This window comes from Nansenia antarctica, assembly GCF_963989245.1.
Source record: "Nansenia antarctica genome assembly, chromosome: 11".
Taxonomy (NCBI): Eukaryota; Metazoa; Chordata; class Actinopteri; order Argentiniformes; family Microstomatidae; genus Nansenia; species Nansenia antarctica.
In genome coordinates this window covers 17428205-17448014 of record NC_137681.1, presented here as the reverse complement: position 1 = coordinate 17448014, position 19810 = coordinate 17428205, and the positions used below count along the sequence as shown (strand labels likewise).

The window sequence follows — 19810 nt, the reverse complement described above, 5'->3', positions numbered from 1 at the left end:
CATTGAGTTGAGAAGTTGCTCCTGTTCTTGCCTCCTAGCTTTGTTCAGCCTAGATGTGTATGCAATAATGTCCCCCCTTATTACTACTTTAAGGGTCTGCCAGAGCAGGGAGGGAGAAACAGTGTCGTCCCTATTGGTTTCCAAGAAATTGTCTATGGCAGTTGAAATCATTTGGCAGAATTCTTTATCTGTTAGTAGTGTGGTATCAAGTCTCCATGGAGCGCGGTCAGAGTAGTTAAGTGGGAAGGACAGATCCAATAGTACTGGGGCATGGTCAGATTCAATTATGGTTGAATATTCTACGTTTTTGACAAAGGGAAGTAGTGTTCTGTCTATAAAGAAGTAATCAATTCTGCTATACGAATGGTGGACGTGTGAAAAAAACGAGAATTTTTTATCGTGAGGAAATTGGAAGCGCCATGGATCGACACATCCAATTTGGTCCATGAACGCTGACAACATTTTAGCTAGGGATGTCCCGATCCCACTTTTTCACTACCGATACCGATACCGATACCTGGGCTTCGGGTATCGGCGATACCGATACCGATCCGATATTTGTATACATTTTTTGACCCCTGAATATTATATATATATATATATTTTTTTTCTTCCTAACACCAGGGGAGCCACCCCTCCTAAATTTCGTTGTTTGGTACCTGTACTGTAGCAATGACAATAAAGACCATTCATTCATTCAAATACCTCCCCAGTATATAGTCCACACCAACAACAGTTAAATTAAAGACTGCCAGCCTTTATTAAAGCAACAAAAATAGTACTCTGCAGTACTCAGTGACCGTATGTCAATATTTTTTTTAAAATAATGTTACTTTTCATTTGCACCTGATGCTGGCCCATTAGGGGTAACTTATAACTAATGCCCTCGATATTTTGATGTTTTACTTTCAGACGAGCCTTGTCTGTGCCATCTTAAAGCCACTATTCTCTGTTCAACGATAGTAACCCCCTTGACGCTTGATCTGCACCTGATGCTGGCCCTAGAGGGCAGATTATGACGTCAGTTTTATTTTTTAACACTTTCTGTGTAACAAGCATACATTTCTCTACTCTTTCTCTTTTCTTGAACTGAATTGGTGCTTTGTGCTTCAGGTCCTGTGGAGACAACTTTCCCTGGTCATGCTTGCTGTGTCCCTAGGCACATCCATGACCATGTAGTGTCTAGTCTCGTGGTTCCAACCATGGAGGTAGAAAATCGGTGGACAGGCTTATTGTAATGCATGGAATCGAATGAGGAATATAAAAACACACGACGTCCTTCGATTTCTGCCTCAACCAGCCTCGGTGTGAACCCGTGCCAACCCCCTGCACGCTGGTCTCAACAAGTCTCTGTTGGCAGGAACTGGCAGGGGAGCTTTTTTGGCGCTTGTCAGTTTCACGTTTTAGTGTATCCTCAATTTAAGCCCAATCCTTTCCACAGCCACAGGCTGCTCTCTCTACTTAACTCCTCAGAGAAGCTAAATCCTGCTCCACCACATTTACCAGTTGTCAAGGACATCGGCTACTTGAATCGTACATTAAATCTTTTGATCTGTGTTTTATTTCGGTAACTACAGTGGGGAGAACAAGTATTTGATACACTGCTGATTTTGCAGGTTTTCCCACTTAGAAAGAATGTAGAGGTCTGTAATTTTTATCATAGGTACACTTCAACTGTGAGAGACGGAATCTAAAACAAAAATCCAGAAAATCACATTGTATGACTTTTAAATAATTAATTTGCATTTTATTGTATGAAATAAGTATTTGATCACCTACCAACCAGTAATAATTCCAGCTCTCACAGACCTGTTAGTTTTTCTTTAAGAAGCCCTCCTATTCTCCACTCATTACCTGTATTAACTGCACCAGTTTGAACTCGTTACCTTTATAAAAGACACACTCCACACACTCAATCAATCAGACCCCAACCTCTCCACAATGGGCAAGACCAAAGAGCTTTTTTTTATTTTTATTATTTATTTTTTGGCTGTGAGAGTCAATTTATTTAAGCCCGCTGATTTAGGTGAATTTACCCTTGAACGTGTCACCTTAACCATCAACGCAACAATTGCCCCCCCTGAGAGATTTGGCAGGAGCCGCCACTGATGCCCTCATCTCTCTCTGAAGATCCCTCCTTGAGCAGGGGATCCAATCCAGGATTGAGGGGGGCGATGGTCTCTGATTAATCCAGTTTGAGTCCTGTTGGAAGGCCTGATGTGGACTCCCCTGTGTGTGGCAGTCTGTCCTGCGATCCTTGCTGAATGGTTGATGCCACCTTGTCCACTTCTATGCCATATTGGGTATCTACGGCTGATGATCGCTCAAGCTTGGCATGTTCAGGCTGGGTGCTATCCCTTTTCTTGTCATTAGAGGGCAGGCTGCCCCTGTCTGCCTGGGCCCTGGTGGTCTTCCTTAGTGCATTGCCCTTCATCATAGCCAACAGGTGGTCCAACATGATGCAGCCCTCCTCCTGGACTGGGGGGGCTTTACGAATTATTTTTCCGTTCTCCCCCCTCGGTCTCTTGGCGTCATCCTCCTCTTGCTGTTTCTTCCTCTTCTCTGCCTTGATGGCCTGCTCTCTCCAGGTCTGGTTTTCCTTGATTGCTTTAAGGAAGAGTCCTCTGAAGGTCTTGATGGTGTTGAACAGCTCCTCTAGTGAGAGGCGGGACGTGTCCTCACACAGATACTCTGCTAGCTCTTCCTTCTTCTTTTTGATGGAGGCAAAGAGCTCCTGCAGCTTCTCACAGGCCTCCAGGTTCCCCTTCATAGCAGTGAGATACTGCTGCTTGATATCCTCCTGAGAAGAAGAGGACACTTTTTTCTCAGAACCCTTCAACCGTTTGACCAGTGAGCTCGACTCTGCCTGAATAGAATCCACATTTATTCTAGCAGCCTTTTCACAGATCTCTAGATCATCCGGAAGGTTCAGCAAGTCAGCATGGGTTTTCTCCGCCTCCTCCAGGATGTGATGGAGCAATGTGATACGGGACTTGTTGGCTTTGGTATCTGTGAGCTTCAGCAAGGTGCTGATCTTGAAGCCATCTGCATTGCCTATGTGACTCCCATAGTTGAGGAAGTTTCCAATGTCAAGTATGAGCTTGCAGAAACTTGGAAGGCGGGTGCTCTCCTTCAAACTCTCACAGGCTGCGTCCAGCAGCTCAGCTTTGGGTTGCAGCATCTTTAACACAGAAGGGGTCTCCTCACAGAGAAGCATGCACTCGATCCTCATGGTGTAGCATGAAACTGATAGGAGCTCGAGGTAGAACCGATCCACACCGGCCAGCTTCTCTATCTCCCCTTGGTATGACTTGAGGTTCTCAATCTCATGTTTCTCCGGCAGTAACGTCTGCATCTGTTTCAGCACCTCGACGTCAAACTTGGAACGGTCCCCATTTTGGATCATAGCTACAAAGTCTTTATGTGAGCATCTGAACTGCTTCAAGAATATGTTCAAATCTAGATTTTTCTTGGCATCAATGAAGGATATCTCTTTGGGCTCTCGTTTGACCGTAGTGTTGGTACTTTTGGCCTTTGAGTCAGTCACTGGCAGACAGAAGAGCTCCTCAATGCTGGAGTAGTCAGGTTCCAGGGAATCAGACTGCACTGACGACCACATGGATTGGCTTTCAGACACCACTCTGGAGGGCAGCTTCTGCCAGTTGAGCTTCTTCATGCGCAGTGTGGGACAGCGGCTGGCCTTGGGGAGAGGAGCGTTCTGGGGCACAATAATACCTCCTCCAATACCTGGGGGAGGGGGTGGTGGGGGAGGGGGGCCCATACCAGGCAGGGGAGGGGGAGGTGGGGGGCCCATACCAGGCAGGGGAGGGGGAGGAGGTGGACCTCCCTGCCCCATCCCTGGTAGAGGTGGTGGAGGAGGAGGTGGCATCCCAGGTAAAGGAGGAGGTGGTGGGGGTGCACCATAAGTGGTGCCTGGCAGGGGTGGGGGTGGGGGAGGAGGAGGGTTTGGGGTAGCAGCAGGAAGTGGAGGGGGAGGAGGGGGAGGAGGGGGAGTTACGGAAGCCATGTCTGATTGGTTGGTTGTGCTGCCGAGCAAGTCTGTCTGGATTGCCCTGTTGGTGGTCTTGGTCTTGGGACTGGCTGAGATCTGTTGTCTCTTGGAAGAGAGCAGGCGCTCCATCAAACGTTCAGCGGAGTCCATTTGTGAGTCGTGGGCCAGCAGAGTGGCACGGACAGCCAGGGCCTCCAGGGTCAGCCACACGTCTCCCCGTCCTGGAGCCACCAGCAGCAGAGCCTGCAGGATGGACAGCAGCTGGACAGAGGCTGGGGAGCTGCTCACTTTGGTGAGGAGGGAGGTGAAGACCTCCTGGTGACTGCTCATGTCGATGCCTCCGTACACCCTCTCCATCTCCTCCGCATCCTCGGCCATGGAATCCTCAAAGGCCTCACACTGGATGTTCAGGTCCAGGTCCTCAGTCTCCCTGTTACATAAACACACATGCACATATGCACGCACACGCACACACAACATAGGTATTGATGTTTGGGAAATCTTACAGAAAGTGACTGTGACTGTTGTTCCACCAACATTTGATTAGCATTTAATGCATCCCACACCTACCTCAGCATTGGCAGTATATCCAAAACTGGAAAATACATAATTAAGATGAATCCCAGTACTTTCAATATCTCAATATCTCTATATTATCTCAATGGCCAATGCACACAGTGTTTTTGTAGCACTGTCAAATGTTGCAAATGTTGTAATAGTTTCTTATTGCATCACAATGGGACAATTGGAAAAACTTCAACATTCTAAATTGCCTGACACAGAAGAGCTTGCCTTGAAAACGCCTTGTCTAAATGGTTTCTATTTTATTTTTTAAAATAATTTTTTTACTTTCTTTTTATTGAGATGTTACAGATATACAAAAATAATACTTTTCAGTTTTGGTTTGTTTTTACACAAAACACAAACATGTCCCAACCCCCCCCCCCCCCCCCCCCCCCCCACAAAATCCCAAGTGGTGCATCCCAGGACGAAGGATATAAATAAACAACAATAAATAATAATAATAATAATAACAGTGGTGATAGGTAATGAAGACAGTACAGGTAAGTAATCAAAGAGATAAAGAGAAATAAAGTGCAATTAATTTGTAAGTGAGGATAGATGAGATGGTCGTGTTGGTCTGTGATACCATGTCTGTTATGATTGTAATATGTCCCTCTCTAGAACGAGATGATGTATCTCTAGGGGTTTATCCTGATAAATAGATTCACAACATATGTCATCACTCAGCATCCAGCGCACTTGCATTGTCAGGGAGGGTTTTTAGTTTGTTGAAATAGGATATTATTGGGTTCCAGGTGAAATAAAAGCGGTCTTTGGACCCCCTAAGTGTATATTTAATCTTTTCAAGTTTCAAGTGAAGCATAAGGTCAGTCAACCATAAGGAGGAATTCGGTGGTTTGGGGGATGTCCAACAAAGCAAAATCCTCCGTCGAGCAAGTAGAGTGGCAAATGCCACAATGTCTTTATGCTTGTTAATAATCTGTTGGTCAGTTGGCGCTATGCCAAAGATAGCTGAGTAGGCGTTAGGTTGCAGGTTCAGATCTAGTGCCTGTGAGAGGGTCCTGAAAACTGCTGACCACTAATCAAATAATAAGGGACATGACCAAAACATGTGTGTTAGCGTTGCCGGAGCGTTATGACATCTGCTACAATTCTCATCCACGTCAGGATAGATTCTGGCTAGCCTAGATTTGGAAAGGTGAATTCGGTGCAAGACCTTAAATTGGATTACGCCTAGTCTAGCACATGATGTGCTCCCGTTAACTCTCGTCAGAGCCTCAGTCCAGGAGTCATCGGGTATTACGTCCCCTCCTGCCATTTCTCTTTAATTTTGTGGAGGGAAGTGTCTCCGAGGGATGATATGCTAGAGTAAATACTTGATATTAGGCCTTTTAGATTGGGAGGAATTTGGAGGATATCATCTATAGCAGAAGGTTGTGGTGCATTTGGGAAGTTTGGATCCAAACTTTTAATGAAATGTCGGACCTGGAGGTATCGAAAATAACTTGAGCGGGGAAGGTTGAATTTTTGAGAGAGGTGATTAAAGGTCGAGAAGACGCCCTCAGTATAGAGATCTTTAAATTTGGAGAGACCGAGTCTTTTCCATAAGGCGAAAGCATTGTCTATTCTGGCGGGGACAAAAAGGTGGTTATTGCAGATAGGGGCTAGGTTGGAGAAATCTTTTAAACCAAAGTGGCGTCGAAATTGTGACCATATTCGTAATGTATTAACAACAACAGGGTTAGAGGTGTAGTGTGGGGGCAGATAGAGGGAGTTTGGAGGTAATCAAGGCGGAGAGGGATGTTGAAAGACATGACTCATTTTCTATTTCGCACCAAGACGGCTGTGGTGAATGGACCCAGTATATGATTTTCTGAATATTGGCAGCCCAGTGATAATAAAGCAAATTTGGTAGGCCCAGTCCGCCCTGGGACCGATGTCGCTGTAGAAGTCTTTTCTGTATTCTAGGGACTTTACCCCCCCCAAATGAAAGATGATATGGACTTATCTATGGACGAGAAGAAGGACTTTGGGAGGAATATAGGGAGACATTGGAAAAGGTAGAGGAATCGGGGTAGAACGTTCATCTTAATGCTTAATACAGTTGATCTTCCCTGCAAGTGATAAATTAATGGACCTCCATTTCTGTAAATCATCTTTTAATTTATTAACAAGGGGCGTGACGTTTTTTTCATGTAGTTTAGAGAAGGACCGTGTAATATTAATTCCCAAATATTTGAAGCCAGATTTAGACAAATGGAAGGGCAAGTCACATTGTGGGATTGCGAGATCTAGGTTGTTCACTGGAAAACATTCGCTCTTAGTGAGGTTGATCTTGTATCCCGAAAAGCTACCAAATCTATGCAGCATCTGAACTATATGGGAAATGCATTGCACCGGTTCAGATACATACAACAGTAAGTCGTCGGCATATAGCGCCACCTTGTGTTCCTTCCCCCATCTAGAAATTCCATTTATTATTGGAGAAGATTTTAACATGATAGACAGAGGTTCGATGGCGAATGAGAATAGGAGTGGGCTCAGCGGGCACCCCTGGCGTGTCCCTCTCGACAATGAGAAAAACGTGGAGCGTTTCCCGTTCGTAACTACCGATGCCTTAGGACAGGGGTCGGCAATAGGCGGCCCGTGGGCCATTGCTGGCCCGTCACCAATAATATTTGGCCCAGCAGATTATTTTGAGAATCCACTTTTTATTTTTTATTTTTTTTATTTTTTTATAATAATATCGGACCGACAGTCCCACATATAGCGCCTATAATGTCCGAATAGAGAATCGAACTCCACCTGAATAATGCTTATTGTACTTTTATCCATGTTGAGAGTGAATGACACAGGGACAGACAATCAGGCAGCAAGGTGCACCGAAGCGCACTGACGCTGAACCCCTCAGAGTGAATCATAAGCAGGTGGACAACGCGTCACGGTGCTGAAATAGCCGACATACCGTGTGTGGTTTGAACAAAATAACACGAGCTCAGTAAGCCATTCAAACGTAATGTTTACGTATATGTGACTGCAACACACATATGAACAGTAACAACGCAAATTCTGTTTAATTTTCTGAAAAACATTGAAAACAAAATCGGCGCAAACAAAAAGCATCTCCCATCGGTCAGTATTTGCTTGATATCTGGTGATATTGACGTCACTTTAATCCACAGGCAGTTCTCAAGGTTTTTATGCATCCATCGATTCCTCTCGTGCGTCTTTATCGCATTCATTGACGAAAAGGACGACTCGCGTATAGAAAGGGAACATTGTGAGCACGGAAAATGTCTCTCACAACGGCTTTGCATTGATGAAACCAGGTAGGATGAACGTATAGTTCGCTGTCCATTCCTCTTTAAATGCCCTGTTTCCACCGTCAACTTTCCTCTTTAGACCTTTGGAGAGTGACATTATGTTTCTCTTGCTAGCAGGTTAAATGTTTGGCTAACTTCACCCGGCACGCAAACAACCAATCCAATAATAATAATGTGACCTTGTCTGGGAGGAGGGGGGAATAATTATCAGAATGAAACTGTTACATAATTATTAGAATAAGTTAGGCTACGCTACATCGTCAGTCCACACATTTATTATTCAAAAATATGGAAAAGTGTGAAACTACGTTTCAACGTTGTTGAGAATCACAACACAAACTTGCTAATCAAGCCAAAATACTGCAACATAATGGATTGGACAGCTACCTAGTTAACTAGAACACTACTTTACATTGTTAGCAGGTTCACAAAACAAGCTGTGTTAGTTGACTAGCGATGTGTACAGTCGAAAGAAAAGTCAAAGCATTAGAACGTGTCACATTTTAAAACAATCAATTACTTAAATTAGCCTTTGATTATGTTCGGGCCCGCCATCTAGTGGCTCAAAAAAAAATTGGCCCGAGGCCAAACCTAATTGCCGACCCCTGCCTTAGGAGATGAGTATAGTAGTCTGATCCATGCAATAAAAGTGGGTCCAAAGCCAAAAGCTTTCAGACATTCAAATAAGTACGCCCACTCCACTCTGTCAAAAGCCTTCTCCGCATCCAGGGAGAGAACCACCTCAGGTACCTCCTCGGACGTAGGAGAATGTACGACATTTAGAAGGTTTCGGATGTTAGAGAATGAGTGGCGGCCCAGCATGAAGCCAGTTTGATCAGGGGAGATCACCTCGTCTGTGACGGACTCTAGACGCCGGGCGAGTGCTTTAGCTAATATCTTGACATCGCTGTTGAGCAGCGAGATGGGGCGATGTGAACCACACTCCGTTCTGTCTTTCCCTGGTTTCGGTAAAAGGGTTATGAATGCCTCTGTTAGCGTCTGTGGCAGGGCCTCATTATCCATTGAGTCATTGAACATTTCTAAGATGAGCGGAGTTAATTTGGTTGAGAATTTTTTGTAGAATTCGATGGGGTATCCATCAGGGCCCGGGGCCTTACTACTTTGCATAGCTGTGATTGCATTATAAATGTCGGTGTCTTGGAAGGGTAGTTCAAGTTCTGCTTTATGAACAGGGTTGATAACAGGGGCATTTAAATTTGTGAAGAAATGTTGCATATTGGTATCATCATTGGGTGCCTCAGAAGTGTACAATTTGGAATAAAATGCCCTAAAAGTCTCATTGATTTCGAGGGGGTCAGTTGTAAGCTCCCCATTTTCTCTTTTAATTTGTGGAATCTGTTGGTCAGAGGATTTACATTTTAATTGATGCGCTAACATTCTACCAGCCTTTTCCCCATGCTCATAAACAAAGCCTCGTGATTTCAGCAGCATACGTTCTGTCTTATCGGATGTTAATAACTCGTATTTGGCTTTGAGATTCAGCTTATTTTTGTAAAGCTCCGGGGTGGGAGAGTCAGAGTATTGATGATCTATGTCAATCATTGAGTTGAGAAGTTGCTCCTGTTCTTGCCTCCTAGCTTTGTTCAGCCTAGATGTGTATGCAATAATGTCCCCCCTTATTACTACTTTAAGGGTCTGCCAGAGCAGGGAGGGAGAAACAGTGTCGTCCCTATTGGTTTCCAAGAAATTGTCTATGGCAGTTGAAATCATTTGGCAGAATTCTTTATCTGTTAGTAGTGTGGTATCAAGTCTCCATGGAGCGCGGTCAGAGTAGTTAAGTGGGAAGGACAGATCCAATAGTACTGGGGCATGGTCAGATTCAATTATGGTTGAATATTCTACGTTTTTGACAAAGGGAAGTAGTGTTCTGTCTATAAAGAAGTAATCAATTCTGCTATACGAATGGTGGACGTGTGAAAAAAACGAGACTTTTTTATCGTGAGGAAATTGGAAGCGCCATGGATCGACACATCCAATTTGGTCCATGAACGCTGACAACATTTTAGCTAGGGATGTCCCGATCCCACTTTTTCACTACCGATACCGATACCGATACCTGGGCTTCGGGTATCGGCGATACCGATACCGATCCGATATTTGTATACATTTTTTGACCCCTGAATATTATATATATATATATATTTTTTTTCTTCCTAACACCAGGGGAGCCACCCCTCCTAAATTTCGTTGTTTGGTACCTGTACTGTAGCAATGACAATAAAGACCATTCATTCATTCAAATACCTCCCCAGTATATAGTCCACACCAACAACAGTTAAATTAAAGACTGCCAGCCTTTATTAAAGCAACAAAAATAGTACTCTGCAGTACTCAGTGACCGTATGTCAATATTTTTTTTAAAATAATGTTACTTTTCATTTGCACCTGATGCTGGCCCATTAGGGGTAACTTATAACTAATGCCCTCGATATTTTGATGTTTTACTTTCAGACTAGCCTTGTCTGTGCCATCTTAAAGCCACTATTCTCTGTTCAACGATAGTAACCCCCTTGACGCTTGATCTGCACCTGATGCTGGCCCTAGAGGGCAGATTATGACGTCAGTTTTATTTTTTAACACTTTCTGTGTAACAAGCATACATTTCTCTACTCTTTCTCTTTTCTTGAACTGAATTGGTGCTTTGTGCTTCAGGTCCTGTGGAGACAACTTTCCCTGGTCATGCTTGCTGTGTCCCTAGGCACATCCATGACCATGTAGTGTCTAGTCTCGTGGTTCCAACCATGGAGGTAGAAAATCGGTGGACAGGCTTATTGTAATGCATGGAATCGAATGAGGAATATAAAAACACACGACGTCCTTCGATTTCTGCCTCAACCAGCCTCGGTGTGAACCCGTGCCAACCCCCTGCACGCTGGTCTCAACAAGTCTCTGTTGGCAGGAACTGGCAGGGGAGCTTTTTTGGCGCTTGTCAGTTTCACGTTTTAGTGTATCCTCAATTTAAGCCCAATCCTTTCCACAGCCACAGGCTGCTCTCTCTACTTAACTCCTCAGAGAAGCTAAATCCTGCTCCACCACATTTACCAGTTGTCAAGGACATCGGCTACTTGAATCGTACATTAAATCTTTTGATCTGTGTTTTATTTCGGTAACTACAGTGGGGAGAACAAGTATTTGATACACTGCTGATTTTGCAGGTTTTCCCACTTAGAAAGAATGTAGAGGTCTGTAATTTTTATCATAGGTACACTTCAACTGTGAGAGACGGAATCTAAAACAAAAATCCAGAAAATCACATTGTATGACTTTTAAATAATTAATTTGCATTTTATTGTATGAAATAAGTATTTGATCACCTACCAACCAGTAATAATTCCAGCTCTCACAGACCTGTTAGTTTTTCTTTAAGAAGCCCTCCTATTCTCCACTCATTACCTGTATTAACTGCACCAGTTTGAACTCGTTACCTTTATAAAAGACACACTCCACACACTCAATCAATCAGACCCCAACCTCTCCACAATGGGCAAGACCAAAGAGCTTTTTTTTATTTTTATTATTTATTTTTTGGCTGTGAGAGTCAATTTATTTAAGCCCGCTGATTTAGGTGAATTTACCCTTGAACGTGTCACCTTAACCATCAACGCAACAATTGCCCCCCCTGAGAGATTTGGCAGGAGCCGCCACTGATGCCCTCATCTCTCTCTGAAGATCCCTCCTTGAGCAGGGGATCCAATCCAGGATTGAGGGGGGCGATGGTCTCTGATTAATCCAGTTTGAGTCCTGTTGGAAGGCCTGATGTGGACTCCCCTGTGTGTGGCAGTCTGTCCTGCGATCCTTGCTGAATGGTTGATGCCACCTTGTCCACTTCTATGCCATATTGGGTATCTACGGCTGATGATCGCTCAAGCTTGGCATGTTCAGGCTGGGTGCTATCCCTTTTCTTGTCATTAGAGGGCAGGCTGCCCCTGTCTGCCTGGGCCCTGGTGGTCTTCCTTAGTGCATTGCCCTTCATCATAGCCAACAGGTGGTCCAACATGATGCAGCCCTCCTCCTGGACTGGGGGGGCTTTACGAATTATTTTTCCGTTCTCCCCCCTCGGTCTCTTGGCGTCATCCTCCTCTTGCTGTTTCTTCCTCTTCTCTGCCTTGATGGCCTGCTCTCTCCAGGTCTGGTTTTCCTTGATTGCTTTAAGGAAGAGTCCTCTGAAGGTCTTGATGGTGTTGAACAGCTCCTCTAGTGAGAGGCGGGACGTGTCCTCACACAGATACTCTGCTAGCTCTTCCTTCTTCTTTTTGATGGAGGCAAAGAGCTCCTGCAGCTTCTCACAGGCCTCCAGGTTCCCCTTCATAGCAGTGAGATACTGCTGCTTGATATCCTCCTGAGAAGAAGAGGACACTTTTTTCTCAGAACCCTTCAACCGTTTGACCAGTGAGCTCGACTCTGCCTGAATAGAATCCACATTTATTCTAGCAGCCTTTTCACAGATCTCTAGATCATCCGGAAGGTTCAGCAAGTCAGCATGGGTTTTCTCCGCCTCCTCCAGGATGTGATGGAGCAATGTGATACGGGACTTGTTGGCTTTGGTATCTGTGAGCTTCAGCAAGGTGCTGATCTTGAAGCCATCTGCATTGCCTATGTGACTCCCATAGTTGAGGAAGTTTCCAATGTCAAGTATGAGCTTGCAGAAACTTGGAAGGCGGGTGCTCTCCTTCAAACTCTCACAGGCTGCGTCCAGCAGCTCAGCTTTGGGTTGCAGCATCTTTAACACAGAAGGGGTCTCCTCACAGAGAAGCATGCACTCGATCCTCATGGTGTAGCATGAAACTGATAGGAGCTCGAGGTAGAACCGATCCACACCGGCCAGCTTCTCTATCTCCCCTTGGTATGACTTGAGGTTCTCAATCTCATGTTTCTCCGGCAGTAACGTCTGCATCTGTTTCAGCACCTCGACGTCAAACTTGGAACGGTCCCCATTTTGGATCATAGCTACAAAGTCTTTATGTGAGCATCTGAACTGCTTCAAGAATATGTTCAAATCTAGATTTTTCTTGGCATCAATGAAGGATATCTCTTTGGGCTCTCGTTTGACCGTAGTGTTGGTACTTTTGGCCTTTGAGTCAGTCACTGGCAGACAGAAGAGCTCCTCAATGCTGGAGTAGTCAGGTTCCAGGGAATCAGACTGCACTGACGACCACATGGATTGGCTTTCAGACACCACTCTGGAGGGCAGCTTCTGCCAGTTGAGCTTCTTCATGCGCAGTGTGGGACAGCGGCTGGCCTTGGGGAGAGGAGCGTTCTGGGGCACAATAATACCTCCTCCAATACCTGGGGGAGGGGGTGGTGGGGGAGGGGGGCCCATACCAGGCAGGGGAGGGGGAGGTGGGGGGCCCATACCAGGCAGGGGAGGGGGAGGTGGGGGGCCCATACCAGGCAGGGGAGGGGGAGGAGGTGGACCTCCCTGCCCCATCCCTGGTAGAGGTGGTGGAGGAGGAGGTGGCATCCCAGGTAAAGGAGGAGGTGGTGGGGGTGCACCATAAGTGGTGCCTGGCAGGGGTGGGGGTGGGGGAGGAGGAGGGTTTGGGGTAGCAGCAGGAAGTGGAGGGGGAGGAGGGGGAGGAGGGGGAGTTACGGAAGCCATGTCTGATTGGTTGGTTGTGCTGCCGAGCAAGTCTGTCTGGATTGCCCTGTTGGTGGTCTTGGTCTTGGGACTGGCTGAGATCTGTTGTCTCTTGGAAGAGAGCAGGCGCTCCATCAAACGTTCAGCGGAGTCCATTTGTGAGTCGTGGGCCAGCAGAGTGGCACGGACAGCCAGGGCCTCCAGGGTCAGCCACACGTCTCCCCGTCCTGGAGCCACCAGCAGCAGAGCCTGCAGGATGGACAGCAGCTGGACAGAGGCTGGGGAGCTGCTCACTTTGGTGAGGAGGGAGGTGAAGACCTCCTGGTGACTGCTCATGTCGATGCCTCCGTACACCCTCTCCATCTCCTCCGCATCCTCGGCCATGGAATCCTCAAAGGCCTCACACTGGATGTTCAGGTCCAGGTCCTCAGTCTCCCTGTTACATAAACACACATGCACATATGCACGCACACGCACACACAACATAGGTATTGATGTTTGGGAAATCTTACAGAAAGTGACTGTGACTGTTGTTCCACCAACATTTGATTAGCATTTAATGCATCCCACACCTACCTCAGCATTGGCAGTATATCCAAAACTGGAAAATACATAATTAAGATGAATCCCAGTACTTTCAATATCTCAATATCTCTATATTATCTCAATGGCCAATGCACACAGTGTTTTTGTAGCACTGTCAAATGTTGCAAATGTTGTAATAGTTTCTTATTGCATCACAATGGGACAATTGGAAAAACTTCAACATTCTAAATTGCCTGACACAGAAGAGCTTGCCTTGAAAACGCCTTGTCTAATGGTTTCTATTTTATTTTTTTAAATAATTTTTTTACTTTCTTTTTATTGAGATGTTACAGATATACAAAAATAATACTTTTCAGTTTTGGTTTGTTTTTACACAAAACACAAACATGTCCCAACCCCCCCCCCCCCCCCCCACAAAATCCCAAGTGGTGCATCCCAGGACGAAGGATATAAATAAACAACAATAAATAATAATAATAATAATAACAGTGGTGATAGGTAATGAAGACAGTACAGGTAAGTAATCAAAGAGATAAAGAGAAATAAAGTGCAATTCATTTGTAAGTGAGGATAGATGAGATGGTCGTGTTGGTCTGTGATACCATGTCTGTTATGATTGTAATATGTCCCTCTCTAGAACGAGATGATGTATCTCTAGGGGTTTATCCTGATAAATAGATTCACAACATATGTCATCACTCAGCATCCAGCGCACTTGCATTGTCAGGGAGGGTTTTTAGTTTGTTGAAATAGGATATTATTGGGTTCCAGGTGAAATAAAAGCGGTCTTTGGACCCCCTAAGTGTATATTTAATCTTTTCAAGTTTCAAGTGAAGCATAAGGTCAGTCAACCATAAGGAGGAATTCGGTGGTTTGGGGGATGTCCAACAAAGCAAAATCCTCCGTCGAGCAAGTAGAGTGGCAAATGCCACAATGTCTTTATGCTTGTTAATAATCTGTTGGTCAGTTGGCGCTATGCCAAAGATAGCTGAGTAGGCGTTAGGTTGCAGGTTCAGATCTAGTGCCTGTGAGAGGGTCCTGAAAACTGCTGACCAATAATCAAATAATAAGGGACATGACCAAAACATGTGTGTTAGCGTTGCCGGAGCGTTATGACATCTGCTACAATTCTCATCCACGTCAGGATAGATTCTGGCTAGCCTAGATTTGGAAAGGTGAATTCGGTGCAAGACCTTAAATTGGATTACGCCTAGTCTAGCACATGATGTGCTCCCGTTAACTCTCGTCAGAGCCTCAGTCCAGGAGTCATCGGGTATTACGTCCCCTAGCTCCTCCTGCCATTTCTCTTTAATTTTGTGGAGGGAAGTGTCTCCGAGGGATGATATGCTAGAGTAAATACTTGATATTAGGCCTTTTAGATTGGGAGGAATTTGGAGGATATCATCTATAGCAGAAGGTTGTGGTGCATTTGGGAAGTTTGGATCCAAACTTTTAATGAAATGTCGGACCTGGAGGTATCGAAAATAACTTGAGCGGGGAAGGTTGAATTTTTGAGAGAGGTGATTAAAGGTCGAGAAGACGCCCTCAGTATAGAGATCTTTAAATTTGGAGAGACCGAGTCTTTTCCATAAGGCGAAAGCATTGTCTATTCTGGCGGGGACAAAAAGGTGGTTATTGCAGATAGGGGCTAGGTTGGAGAAATCTTTTAAACCAAAGTGGCGTCGAAATTGTGACCATATTCGTAATGTATTAACAACAACAGGGTTAGAGGTGTAGTGTGGGGCAGATAGAGGGAGTTTGGAGGTAATCAAGGCGGAGAGGGATGTTGAAAGACATGACTCATTTTCTATTTCGCACCAAGACGGCTGTGGTGAATGGACCCAGTATATGATTTTCTGAATATTGGCAGCCCAGTGATAATAAAGCAAATTTGGTAGGCCCAGTCCGCCCTGGGACCGATGTCGCTGTAGAAGTCTTTTCTGTATTCTAGGGACTTTACCCCCCCCAAATGAAAGATGATATGGACTTATCTATGGACGAGAAGAAGGACTTTGGGAGGAATATAGGGAGACATTGGAAAAGGTAGAGGAATCGGGGTAGAACGTTCATCTTAATGCTTAATACAGTTGATCTTCCCTGCCAGTGATAAATTAATGGACCTCCATTTCTGTAAATCATCTTTTAATTTATTAACAAGGGGCGTGAAGTTTTTTTCATGTAGTTTAGAGAAGGACCGTGTAATATTAATTCCCAAATATTTGAAGCCAGATTTAGACAAATGGAAGGGCAAGTCACATTGTGGGATTGCGAGATCTAGGTTGTTCACTGGAAAACATTCGCTCTTAGTGAGGTTGATCTTGTATCCCGAAAAGCTACCAAATCTATGCAGCATCTGAACTATATGGGAAATGCATTGCACCGGTTCAGATACATACAACAGTAAGTCGTCGGCATATAGCGCCACCTTGTGTTCCTTCCCCCATCTAGAAATTCCATTTATTATTGGAGAAGATTTTAACATGATAGACAGAGGTTCGATGGCGAATGAGAATAGGAGTGGGCTCAGCGGGCACCCCTGGCGTGTCCCTCTCGACAATGAGAAAAATGTGGAGCGTTTCCCGTTCGTAACTACCGATGCCTTAGGACAGGGGTCGGCAATAGGCGGCCCGTGGGCCATTGCTGGCCCGTCACCAATAATATTTGGCCCAGCAGATTATTTTGAGAATCCACTTTTTATTTTTTATTTTTTTTATTTTTTTATAATAATATCGGACCGACAGTCCCACATATAGCGCCTATAATGTCCGAATAGAGAATCGAACTCCACCTGAATAATGCTTATTGTACTTTTATCCATGTTGAGAGTGAATGACACAGGGACAGACAATCAGGCAGCAAGGTGCACCGAAGCGCACTGACGCTGAACCCCTCAGAGTGAATCATAAGCAGGTGGACAACGCGTCACGGTGCTGAAATAGCCGACATACCGTGTGTGGTTTGAACAAAATAACACGAGCTCAGTAAGCCATTCAAACGTAATGTTTACGTATATGTGACTGCAACACACATATGAACAGTAACAACGCAAATTCTGTTTAATTTTCTGAAAAACATTGAAAACAAAATCGGCGCAAACAAAAAGCATCTCCCATCGGTCAGTATTTGCTTGATATCTGGTGATATTGACGTCACTTTAATCCACAGGCAGTTCTCAAGGTTTTTATGCATCCATCGATTCCTCTCGTGCGTCTTTATCGCATTCATTGACGAAAAGGACGACTCGCGTATAGAAAGGGAACATTGTGAGCACGGAAAATGTCTCTCACAACGGCTTTGCATTGATGAAACCAGGTAGGATGAACGTATAGTTCGCTGTCCATTCCTCTTTAAATGCCCTGTTTCCACCGTCAACTTTCCTCTTTAGACCTTTGGAGAGTGACATTATGTTTCTCTTGCTAGCAGGTTAAATGTTTGGCTAACTTCACCCGGCACGCAAACAACCAATCCAATAATAATAATGTGACCTTGTCTGGGAGGAGGGGGGAATAATTATCAGAATGAAACTGTTACATAATTATTAGAATAAGTTAGGCTACGCTACATCGTCAGTCCACACATTTATTATTCAAAAATATGGAAAAGTGTGAAACTACGTTTCAACGTTGTTGAGAATCACAACACAAACTCGCTAATCAAGCCAAAATACTGCAACATAATGGATTGGACAGCTACCTAGTTAACTAGAACACTACTTTACATTGTTAGCAGGTTCACAAAACAAGCTGTGTTAGTTGACTAGCGATGTGTACAGTCGAAAGAAAAGTCAAAGCATTAGAACGTGTCACATTTTAAAACAATCAATTACTTAAATTAGCCTTTGATTATGTTCGGGCCCGCCATCTAGTGGCTCAAAAAAAAATTGGCCCGAGGCCAAACCTAATTGCCGACCCCTGCCTTAGGAGATGAGTATAGTAGTCTGATCCATGCAATAAAAGTGGGTCCAAAGCCAAAAGCTTTCAGACATTCAAATAAGTACGCCCACTCCACTCTGTCAAAAGCCTTCTCCGCATCCAGGGAGAGAACCACCTCAGGTACCTCCTCGGACGTAGGAGAATGTACGACATTTAGAAGGTTTCGGATGTTAGAGAATGAGTGGCGGCCCAGCATGAAGCCAGTTTGATCAGGGGAGATCACCTCGTCTGTGACGGACTCTAGACGCCGGGCGAGTGCTTTAGCTAATATCTTGACATCGCTGTTGAGCAGCGAGATGGGGCGATGTGAACCACACTCCGTTCTGTCTTTCCCTGGTTTCGGTAAAAGGGTTATGAATGCCTCTGTTAGCGTCTGTGGCAGGGCCTCATTATCCATTGAGTCATTGAACATTTCTAAGATGAGCGGAGTTAATTTGGTTGAGAATTTTTTGTAGAATTCGATGGGGTATCCATCAGGGCCCGGGGCCTTACTACTTTGCATAGCTGTGATTGCATTATAAATGTCGGTGTCTTGGAAGGGTAGTTCAAGTTCTGCTTTATGAACAGGGTTGATAACAGGGGCATTTAAATTTGTGAAGAAATGTTGCATATTGGTATCATCATTGGGTGCCTCAGAAGTGTACAATTTGGAATAAAATGCCCTAAAAGTCTCATTGATTTCGAGGGGGTCAGTTGTAAGCTCCCCATTTTCTCTTTTAATTTGTGGAATCTGTTGGTCAGAGGATTTACATTTTAATTGATGCGCTAACATTCTACCAGCCTTTTCCCCATGCTCATAAACAAAGCCTCGTGATTTCAGCAGCATACGTTCTGTCTTATCGGATGTTAATAACTCGTATTTGGCTTTGAGATTCAGCTTATTTTTGTAAAGCTCCGGGGTGGGAGAGTCAGAGTATTGATGATCTATGTCAATCATTGAGTTGAGAAGTTGCTCCTGTTCTTGCCTCCTAGCTTTGTTCAGCCTAGATGTGTATGCAATAATGTCCCCCCTTATTACTACTTTAAGGGTCTGCCAGAGCAGGGAGGGAGAAACAGTGTCGTCCCTATTGGTTTCCAAGAAATTGTCTATGGCAGTTGAAATCATTTGGCAGAATTCTTTATCTGTTAGTAGTGTGGTATCAAGTCTCCATGGAGCGCGGTCAGAGTAGTTAAGTGGGAAGGACAGATCCAATAGTACTGGGGCATGGTCAGATTCAATTATGGTTGAATATTCTACGTTTTTGACAAAGGGAAGTAGTGTTCTGTCTATAAAGAAGTAATCAATTCTGCTATACGAATGGTGGACGTGTGAAAAAAACGAGAATTTTTTATCGTGAGGAAATTGGAAGCGCCATGGATCGACACATCCAATTTGGTCCATGAACGCTGACAACATTTTAGCTAGGGATGTCCCGATCCCACTTTTTCACTACCGATACCGATACCGATACCTGGGCTTCGGGTATCGGCGATACCGATACCGATCCGATATTTGTATACATTTTTTGACCCCTGAATATTATATATATATATATATTTTTTTTCTTCCTAACACCAGGGGAGCCACCCCTCCTAAATTTCGTTGTTTGGTACCTGTACTGTAGCAATGACAATAAAGACCATTCATTCATTCAAATACCTCCCCAGTATATAGTCCACACCAACAACAGTTAAATTAAAGACTGCCAGCCTTTATTAAAGCAACAAAAATAGTACTCTGCAGTACTCAGTGACCGTATGTCAATATTTTTTTTAAAATAATGTTACTTTTCATTTGCACCTGATGCTGGCCCATTAGGGGTAACTTATAACTAATGCCCTCGATATTTTGATGTTTTACTTTCAGACGAGCCTTGTCTGTGCCATCTTAAAG

General features: G+C 44.5%; 2 protein-coding genes across 2 annotated transcripts; both read right to left on the bottom strand.

Annotated features, from left to right (window-relative positions):
* Nucleotides 1–953: 953 nt before the first annotated feature.
* Nucleotides 954–10352, bottom strand: LOC308167926 (inverted formin-2-like; the record flags this gene model as incomplete). Its single annotated transcript, XM_080542403.1, has 4 exons — nt 954–1001; nt 2402–4029; nt 4147–4442; nt 10339–10352. The coding sequence occupies 4 exons, from the start codon at nt 10350–10352 to the stop codon at nt 954–956; spliced, it is 1986 nt and encodes a 661-aa protein (XP_080398529.1).
* Nucleotides 10353–10373: 21 nt separating this feature from the next.
* Nucleotides 10374–19803, bottom strand: LOC308167925 (inverted formin-2-like; the record flags this gene model as incomplete). The annotated part of the gene is made up of 3 exons (XM_080542402.1): nt 10374–10421; nt 11732–13895; nt 19790–19803. 3 exons carry the CDS (start codon nt 19801–19803, stop codon nt 10374–10376), a joined length of 2226 nt encoding a protein of 741 aa, XP_080398528.1.
* Between the last annotated feature and the right edge of the window lie 7 nt (nt 19804–19810).